We start from the raw sequence: 10,567 nt of genomic DNA, 5'->3' as shown, positions 1-10,567 counted from the left end.
GAGATAACTATAGTAACAATGTGTTTTAGCCCGATTTGATTGCAAGAGAAATGTCTATGTTATACTCAAGTATCACAAGTATCACACACCAAAGCACCCTACTAATGCATCACATTCAATAAAATTAAGATCCCACATCAAAATTACTCTAATTGAAACTCAAGAAGTTATGCAAACATACACATTCGCAAACCCTCCTTGTTAAGCCATCAGTCTGAAACCTAAAGATTCTTAACTACTATCATAAATGACAAGAAATACAGCAGCATAAAATACATTCAATTGTTGGAAACAGCAAATGTTTGAATTTGTAAGTGACGTAAAACACAGTCAGCATTTCTTATTTCTTCAGAAGTGTGATCTTTCAAACCTGAGAGCATGCAGTCCAGGGATTCATTCCGTCCTGTCTCAGATGGTCCTTTAAACACAGCAGCACTCTACAGATGTTCTTGTACTCCAGCATCTAGTTATGCTACAAAATCCATGTATCCTCTGAAAACACATGCATACATTTTCATCATGGCATCACAGAACTTCATTATTTTAAACAAGATGCCCCTGTTTTTGTGATCCCTATCCTGAAGTCTTCATCAGGTTGAGTAGCAATATTTACTCTGCCAAACATGCCAAGACACAAAGCATTTTCCATACTAATCTTAGCTTGTTCATGGCTTTTCACTTTTTCTGCAAAGTGCTTTAAATCAGTCATACCTGACTGGATCCATGCACGCTCAGGTCCTGCTGTTTGAAAAAGAAGGATGAGACAGCTAAATAAAGTGCCGACCTCACTGTATGCAGTTTGTGACGATTTAGCCACAATTTCACGACAAACAAGCCTCGTGAAAAATATGGGGTGAACTGTCTTCCTCTGTTTTGCACTTACTGTTTTATTACGATCGTCGGTCCGAGCTCTTTCACTCTAAGCGTTCCTGCAGTGTTCTCCTCTCAAACAACGCTGGTTTTCAGCAACGTTTCTGAACTTTCTTTCTCCATTTCGATCTATTCTCCCCAACTCACTGTACCGTACAAGACATATCCAGCTCTCTGCAAACTTCTACATCATCTGCTCGTATGTCATCTCCTTTTCAAGGTGTTTAACATGGCCTTGGGGCCAATTAACAAAAATTACAAAAACAGTAACACAGAACAATAACCATCATTAATTAATAGTTATAGTTAATTAACTTCAGTTAATAGTTATTTCACTGTTAACAGACTATGATTTCATGAGGGTTTACAGCTATGTAATTATTCATACATTCTTTATAACATATGAAATGTTAATGTGTGTAGCAATAGTTTTCTTGCATGATCAGAATCCAATAGTATTTGTCATATATCAGCTATGAGTAAATATATCATTTATAGACTATTTTATACTGCACAAACTAATGACAATATAACATAAGCTACAGCATTAGTGATAATTAGTAAATATCACTTATGATCATTTCATTGTTTGTAAACAGTGAAATAGCCATTCACTGAAGTTTAATTAACTACACATTTAACAATGATAGTTATGAAAAACAACACATAAACAAATGAAAGGTGCTTTAAATGTATCTGCGTTGATGTCGCCATGTCCCTCTTTACAGCTGACCTATATGCAACTGTTAACCTTTTTCTGTCATGAACACCTAGTCACAGACACAGAAAGGGAAAAAGCAGCAACAGAACTTTTCAGGTTCAGTGTAGCGAGCTTTGAATAACTCCAAACAATGAGATTAATTCTTCCTGCAAGTGCTTAACATTGAGGAACATTTGCATAACTAATCTGCTCCCAATAAGGCACTACTCTGCTCCATAGACATACTGAAAACTGCAGCATTCAATTAGCTCAAGTGTGATCAACATTGTATTTGTCAGTGTAATCCTACAGTGATACTAATGATATACCATGCTTTACAGCCCTGGAGTCTATAATATAATACAATCTGGGAATACTGACCTGAGCGCCTGAGAAGCTATGCCCCAAGCAATGGTTGCTAAATGTTTGAGGTCAACATCCAGTGTAAAAAAATACAATTTATTAATGTCATACTTTATATTCATCCATGAAAATAGAATTGACCTTAAAGGGATACTCCGGCTTAAGTTTAATCCAAGGTCTAACACACCGTGACACCGAGTAAGACCCCCCCCTCGAGAAATCAAGTTTTTCCAACCACTCAATGCTCAATTCCATTCTTTTCCCTGTCCACTCTCAGTAATAACTGTTATAAACTGATAGGCACATATAAACTTTGATTGCATTTCCATGGAGTAATAAACATGCATTTTCATCCTTGAGCTGCGGAACAGCACTTAAGCTCCTTACTCGGTGTAACAGTGTGATAGATCATGGATTAAAGTTATGCTGGACTATCCCTTTAACATTCAGTTATAACAGTCACATTAACTCTGTATTCATTCATCAGAACTTAATACATGAATCATTCAGCAGACTCAAAAACACAAACAAATTGAACATATTAATATAACACATGGACCATTAACATCCTTTCTGTCAACAAAACAAAAACAAATAAATAAATATAATGTAGAACAACCTCTTGTATGTCTTTATATATCTGTATTTATATCAAATGCAATTTCATTTTGAGAGGGTTTTCCAAGTGTAAAAAAGGGTTCCAGTGTCTTTGACAATTCAGAGTCATCATACATTAACACACTAGCTATGACACTGACAGTGCACATGGCCTCATTTAAACAAGGAAGTCCCAGTAACCATGATCACGTGTCAAACAAATTCCATCAGTTTGGACTCCGGTATACTGTAGATAGAAGTAGTGGTGGCTACATTCATGTTTTATATACTTATTGGTTTCGGTGGAGAAATATCACAGTTCATGTTAAAACAATGCACAAACCTAGATGGCACCACTAGATGGGACCATTGAAATGCTGCATGCATTTGCAGGCAACAGCTATTGGCTAAGTGCAGAGAGGTGATACACTTATAATTACGATAGGTATGTAACTGCCCTCAGAACCACAGTGTCACCTTATACACTTATAAAAAAAATAGCATTCTATAAACAAGATTAGAGCTGTGGGAAGGCATGGATTAATTTGTGGATTAATGGAGCTAGTTTTCCTGATCGGTGCAACATGTCGCTTCTCCGAACTGGAGGGGAGATGTCAGTCATCTACTGCAGGTAACACACTGACTAGGGATGAAAAACCTCCTACAAACCCACATCAAGACCTGAACTATCACTCTAAGCTAGGGCGCAACCTTCCGTTCTGCACATGCAATTGAGATGGCCATTGTGCTGGATGCAAACAGAGAGGAACAACAACAAAAAACAACTAAAATTTCCCACACAAAATGTGAAATTTCTTGAAATGCTCATTTCAGTTTCAACATGGTTGTACATTTTTGTAGTTTCAGCCATCTTTCTTCTCCATAATGATAACACCATACTTTCTGAATTTGACTGCTGAAATCTGGGAACATGGTGACATCACTCAAGGAAGTAGGAGAAATCAAGAAACACAATCAGTTAGTCAGTGTCGGACAGGTTGTAAACAAACCCAAATTATTTGTTTGCTCTTTACTTGAAAGAGCAAACAAATAATTTGTTTTTTGCTCCATCTGATTTGTTGTCACAGTGGTGCTGTCTTCTCAGATCTAAACAGTTGTTTTACATGGTACAGTGTAACTGTTCAGAAGAAACTACAAAAAAAGATCCAAGTTTTGACTAGGTTTAGGTATGATCCATTGCAGATGGCTGACAGTCATTAAGAACTAAGCCCTCTGAAGCTCTGACCCTAGTGGTGACAAATTTAGAATAAAACAGAATTGAATTTGGATTAACAAGTAATGCTTGTGTGCTGTCTCAAAGCAGACATGTTAAAAGCAACACATCTTTGTTGGAGTGTATGGTTCTATGGGACACACAAATTATTCTTTTTTTCAGAATATGATCTTGTACTGCAGTGTGAATGTATAGTCTTTTAAAACATTCAGTATATCTCAGCTTTGTGGGTGAAAAGAGTTGCTGTCCAAAAGCCAACCTCCAACATGATACAGGAGCTCTGGATACCAGTGGACACCCTCTGCTTGATGCACACTGTCGAGCTCTTTCAACAGCCCAACCAGTGACAAGAAGGAGTGCCACAGTCGTACTGGAGCGAAAACCCAGTGTGCAAGATGATGATTATCAACCACAGCATAGCAGGATGCCAAAACCCCATCAACTATGATGGTTCCATGAGATGTTATAGGTGCATACGATCCTTCATTATGCTCCACAGAAATGCTTATCACTTTTGCAGAGATAAGATGGTGGGGCCAGTCATTCCCAACAGCATATAGCCACTGTCCTGGTTTTACATCACTGGCGAACACGGCCTGAATGTTGCTGTTCTGGGTATTGTTGTTTATAACAAAGACAAGGTGAGCTGGAGTCAGTGTCAGTCTGCGGCGTGGCTCGTCAGTTTCTAGGACAACAAACTCTCGGGTGATGTGTTGGTCCTGGTCCAAGAACATAAGAAAATCACTGGGAACAATATTTCCTTGTTGGTCAGTAGCCAGCACCTTGTCCCCCACACAGAGCTCCTTCAGTAGTTTAGTCCTTCCATCTGACAGGATCACCGTGGACAAACCAGGGAAACAACCTCCAGACTTAGCTGCCACAGAGTTTTCTGTAAGATTTATAACAATGGCACTTATTAGAGTTACCCTGCTATTTATAATAAAACCTGTGATTTGTGCCTGTTCTTACGTGTTTTTATATTGTTTTTTATGTGTTGTTTCTATGGGTTTTTTTTTACTATTTATCAAGCTCTATTTGCACTGAAATGACTGCACTTAATTTTGTACTTGTTACAGTGCCGATAAAGAAATTCAACATTTCAAATGGTAAAAAGTTCCAGAGGGAGTATGAGGAAAGTTATCTGTGTGAATCAGATCTTCCCCCACAACCTGAAATCATATAGTCTGGTGAATAAGACTGAGGGATAATGATCTTTTCATTCAATGCAACACAGTCACCTGGACTTAACCATGTAATATAACGATCTGATAATATGAAATGTTGCAGAAAGAGGTTTCATAAGAAAACACCTCTATCCATAAACCCTTCTGATTTGTTGATTGCCCAACTTTTCCTTTAGTACCACCAACTGGTTGACATATGTGGGTTTTCAGTAAAGTATTCAATACAACTCAACCTAATATGTCAAATGTGTTTAAAGCCTCCCACAGAGCCCCATTCAAAGTCTGGGTAAACAGAAAATTGACATAGATCTTTTAAACGTGAATAATGGTGCCTTTTACTGGATATATTTCCTGGAAGACAAACACTGTTTGAATGACTTGTGTGAAGAACAAAAGCTCTGTAAGCTGGCTAATCACTGCCTGAGATGGCTGAGAATGTCATTATGTTGGATTTTAAAAAAATGTAAAAAAAATATGATGGATGTAGCTTCCTCTGGTGTTAGTTGTTTAAGGATCAAACAATCACTTAAGTTGCATCTTAAAGGTTAAGATTACTCCATGATCTAACACACCGTGACACCGAGACCCCCCCTCGAGAGATAAAGTTTTCCAACTGCTAGCTTATGTAGTTTTAGCAACCTCAGAAAAGACCAGCACATAGTTCGAGGCATCAAACATCTGCTAGCTTTGCTGGATTTCTACTGAAAAGAGAACGCAGCTCACCACTCTGATGAAAATGTATGATTATTACTCCATGGAAATGCAATCAAAATTCATGTGTCTTGCCTACCAGTTTATAATACTTATTATCGAGAGCTGACAGGGAAAAGAACGGAATTGAGCATTTCCAACTGCACTCGGTAATCGACTCATCAGGGCTTCCCCACAATGAGCAAGCTGCTGCAGGAGAGTGGTGAGATGTGTTGTGTTGTGTGTAGCTAGCAGATGTTTGATACCTTGAACTATGTGTCAGGACCCTATTTGTACTGTTGCTGAAGTTTGGTGCTGTTCTGAGCATTATTTGTGGCCATGAGTGGCTTTTTGATGGCGGTTTCTTGGTTGGAGGCATAGACTGCAGTGTATTGTTATCGTGTGGTCTTTTCTGAGGTTGCTAAAACTTCATAAACTAGCAGTCTGAAAACTTGATCTCTTGGGGGGGGGGGGGGGGGGTCTTACTTGGTGTCATGCTCTTGACAAGCATTTGGCTATGGAATGGCCCATCTATGGCTCAGACCTGGCAAGAGGGCAGACCGCTGATGGGCCATCATTCCACATGGTCTTTCGGCCGGATAAATGTATGGGGTGTGGGTCAGATCTTGCCTGCAACAATTCTGCCAGCTCAGCCAGTAACACAGCTGAAAATTGTATATTTAATGATGATTTTAATAATGTCCAGTCAGGTCCATACTTATAAACTGCATTGACAACAACTGTTGACATACAAGGTTCAAGAAGGGTTGTACTATTCCATAGGGAAATTTCAGCCACAACCCCTTGCAAAACTGTTCTAAGGGGCACGTGGGCACTTGAAAATGAAGAGAAGGAGTCAAAATTGGGATTAAGCCTAACAGGTTTCATCTAATAAGACTAGCTGCTACAAAATGTTAGCAATCATGTAATCCACCTTGCTGGTGTGTAACCCTAAACCATATTATTTCTATTAGTGTCATGTAATGACAGAAAAAGTCTACCCACCTGCTTTCACAGAACAGTGGATGTGGGCTTTGGACTCATAGTATACCCAGTCAAAGCCCGCCTCCACAGCCAGCCTGGACAGCATGCCATACTTGCTCTTGTCCCGGTCTGAGGTGGTGATGTCAACCGCTCGGCCCTCATAATGCAGAGACTCCTCAGAATGATGGCCGTCCTCATCCCAGCCCTCTGTGACCCGAAGTTTAACCCCAGGCCACTGATTCATGACTGAAATAGCCAAAGAATTCAGTTTGTCCTTACACCGCTGAAAAACGAAAGACATGTCATATTCAAATCATCAACATTTATATCAGATATTTTTTTAATTGTAACTGGGATTATACTGTGAGGGTGTCACTTCAGTGCACACTTAGTCTACAGCAGATCTTAGTTTCTGCCAAACTTTTTTAATGATCATCGCAGTTTATTCTATATTTGGTCATATCTTCATCTAATTTCATCATTTTTTTCCTCAAATCTCAGCAATAAACTTAAAATAACTTGAGTATAATCTTATTTTTACCAATAGAAATGATATTATTTCTTCACAGTTTAATGTGAGCATTTGGCAACACGTTTTCACTCCAAGCTCTTCAAATACAGCAACTTGGTTAGTGGCCTTAAGCTTCTACCCATGAGTGGTGCACCTAAAGTGCTACAGGTTCTCAAGTTCTCAATAATACATATATAATGTCTGGCTAGACTTTCAAAATAAATTTTAGTATTACAACTTTTGGGCAGCTATTAATGTTGTGAAGTGGTGGTTTGGTTGCGTTCAGACACAAAATCTCTCGATAGGCTTTTGAAAAAGTAATACTTTGGGTTAAGACAACTACATACAGTCATGTCACTTCATGTTACAGAACTTAAATAAATGACATTACTTACTTAACATATCTTAAAAAAACAAATGAAGCTTGACTCTTGGTCACATGCAACCCTCCCCAACTTGGATTGTCTTGCTTATGTAGGTTTTGATGAGTGCTTATTTTGGGTTGATCGTTATTGTGACTGTTGGCACACATCATATTGCAGGATCAATCATATTGAAGCCTTTGGCTCCTGCAGTATGATTACGCTGTATGAGAGCTTGAACAATGTATGGACTTGTAGTAGAGCACATGCCTGGTCTGAGTACAGGTTAAGCTACATCTTACTCTTGGAATTATGTCACTTCCTAGTTTGCAACAGAATGACGTCCTGCTATCAGGGTTACTTTCTCTGATGATAAAGCTGGGTACTGATGAAACAACTGACCTTTGTGTGAAAAATGTCCCCTTAAGACGCAATAAACCAGGTTACACTATTATTTGTAAGGGGAACCCATTCAACCATCATCTGCAGCCTTTAACCACACATTCGGAGGGGTTGCGGACGGCTGGTGCCCCAGGCCTCTTGAGTGACACTCAGGGTAAAACCAGTCACCGTTCTATAACAGGGCTGGACTGACTGATCTACAGGCAATTCAGTGTATCAAGTGCCTGACATCAGCGTTGTATCCAATAGTCATGTATGAGTAAACGTAAAGATATCATGTCAAAATATAACTTTAGTAAAACTGAAAGTCACCAGTATAGCACTTCAGTAGAAGTCTTAAAGTATTTGATATTAAATGTACTTAGGTATAAAATGTACAAGTATAAGAAAAGCTTGTATTTATTTATATTTCACATATTTACATGTATCTGCTGTTTACTATGGGTTGACTTATTATCCACATAGCTGATTATTAGGTCAGATCAGTATTTTTCTATTTATCATATTATCAGTTTTTAAATCCCATTGCTGATAAAACAAACTGATAACATTTTATAATAATTTCACTGTTGATCAACAATGAACCATTTTTTTTCTGCCTAAACAAGCTAAATCAACAAGCTATGTTTGTTTTCATGACTGAATAAACAAACTGACCTTAAAGAACAACACACCCGTCTATCTCTAAAAAGTGTTCTGGGATGATATTGTCCTCTGAGAACAGCTTGTTTATCCACTTATGGAACAAATAAATAACTCTGAGTTTGTATTATTACCTCATTAACATTATAAACATTTAAAATCTGAATCTGAGTGTCTTTTCCAAAACTATAGTGCCTCTTTAAGCAATATAAAGATTGATAAACATCAGTTGTAACTTCACAATAAACAACTGCTTAAGAAATGCGTTTTAAAACATTTGGTTGTCTGTAACAGTCAAGTAAATATTCACTAAAGTTAATTAACTATAAATGTATTAACCATTTATTAATGGCGGTTACCAATAAATTAATTTAAATATATGGTACACTGATGTAGCAGTAAACTAACTAGTATATCTGTATAATGAAGTAGCAGAACATGTCCACAGCAAACAGAAAAGCAGTAACAACAAGGCTAAATTACAGCCTCAAACTACAGAAGCAGAGTACATGTACTTAGTTTCATTCCATCACTGCTTGCGTAATGTTTTGGACTTTTGCGGGTCGCAGGAGCCATTAAGTAAAACGCTAGATACCGGTCTTTCATATCAACCCTATATAAAATAATAATAGCAACAATGTCAACTCAATTCAACTCATTCAATGAAAGCATACGATAATGAGAAGCACACTGGGCCGGTTACTGTCACCACGGTTCACCGCAACAAGGAGTCACATGTGAAGAGCGCATCAGTCAGTCATCTGCTCGGTATGTAAGTAAGACCAAATGAAAAAGGAAGGGAAAAAAGAGAGAGGAACAGGCTTAAATCATTTCCTACTTGTGTCATGAGCCGGTCCGCGTTGGTGTTCTCCTCATCCTTAAAAATAATATCGGGGTTGTAGTTGGGAGTCAGGTCCTTGAATCTTTCCGAGTTGCGGGTGATCTTGCCTTCGTACTTTCCGCTGGCTCCCAGCGTTTTCTCTGCCACGTTGGGGATGAACTGTTTCAGAGCCAGCGGTGTGAGCTTCTTGGGATGCCTCCGCTTCCCGTATCCTCTGCCCGGTCCGCAGCCAGAGGCGACAGACGCCAGCAGCAGGCAGAGGGCCACCGACAGCATCACTCTCATCAGGACCATCTCCCGTTTACCTGAAGGATCCGGGAGGAGGTGTGGGTGCCTCGGACAGGTCTTAGTCTTTCTTTTTTCTTTCTTTTTTCTTTTGTTCCTTGTGCGTATTTTACAACTACACTCAGAGCACTGCAGGTGCCCTAACTACTGCAGGTCTGACTGACTCTCTCTCTCTTTCACACTCTCTCTGTCTCTCTCCCCCTCTCTCTACACAGATGATCACACTGATAATAGTCGCAGAGGAATTCAATTGGCACATCTATCTATCTATCTATCTATCTATCTATCTATCTATCTATCTATCTATCTATCTATCTATCTATCTATCTATCTATCTATCTATCTATCTATCCTGCACATAAAAAGTAGGCCCTAATTATACTAACAAACCAACAGAAAAACACATAAAATGGCTCCATACAACTCAAAGTCAATTAAAGCAGCTGGGAGCAGCTGCGTCTCTGTACTTTTTATTTGTACTTGAGTATGATGCACAATATTTCCCTTTGGAATGTACTGGAGGAAAAATATCTACCAAATACTCCTGTGTTTTATCATCTCTGTCAGATAAACATAACAACACTCATAACAACCAATGTGTACTTTAAATTAAATTCATGCGTGGCAGATTGTGACCTTAGTGATTATTATTGAATAAACAGCAAACACTGAAGGGCAGAAAGTTTGACTGTGCATTTGATCACCTCAACTACTACAACTAAGAACGAGTCCTTCCCTCCATCATGGTTGGTATATTCCAGCTGTCCGGCGTGGCTCCTGTATGACATCCATGTCTGGGGAACCTCCTCCCTTCTCACTCCTCTCTGCTTGAGATGCATTTTAGGAAAAGAGCCTTGCAGTGCCCTGAGACTGAGTTTCTGGATCACAAGCTGAAGGGCTGT

The 10,567-nt window shown here is 38.9% G+C and overlaps 1 protein-coding gene across 1 annotated transcript; it reads right to left on the bottom strand.

Moving 5' to 3' along the window:
- Positions 1–3,910: 3,910 nt before the first annotated feature.
- Positions 3,911–9,674, bottom strand: LOC119011316 (tiggy-winkle hedgehog protein-like). Its single transcript, XM_037084331.1, has 3 exons — positions 9,378–9,674; positions 6,644–6,905; positions 3,911–4,653 (listed from the first exon to the last, which is right to left on the bottom strand). The coding sequence occupies exons 1-3, from the start codon at positions 9,672–9,674 to the stop codon at positions 3,983–3,985; spliced, it is 1,230 nt and encodes a 409-aa protein (XP_036940226.1). The 3' UTR covers positions 3,911–3,982.
- Between the last annotated feature and the right edge of the window lie 893 nt (positions 9,675–10,567).

Source organism: Acanthopagrus latus, chromosome 21, assembly GCF_904848185.1.
Source record: "Acanthopagrus latus isolate v.2019 chromosome 21, fAcaLat1.1, whole genome shotgun sequence".
NCBI lineage: Eukaryota > Metazoa > Chordata > Actinopteri > Spariformes > Sparidae > Acanthopagrus > Acanthopagrus latus.
This window is presented reverse-complemented; position numbering and strand designations above follow the sequence as displayed.

Excerpts from the sequence above, each read along its gene's own strand:
- LOC119011316 (XM_037084331.1), bottom strand. The coding sequence starts at position 9,674 with ATGGTCCTGATGAGAGTGATGCTGTCGGTGGCCCTCTGCCTGCTGCTG. Across the intron at positions 6,906-9,377 it reads CGGACCGGCTCATGACACAA|CGGTGTAAGGACAAACTGAA; the intron begins GTAGGAAATGAT and ends TTCGTTTTTCAG. Across the intron at positions 4,654-6,643 it reads CCACTGTTCTGTGAAAGCAG|AAAACTCTGTGGCAGCTAAG; the intron begins GTGGGTAGACTT and ends TAAATCTTACAG.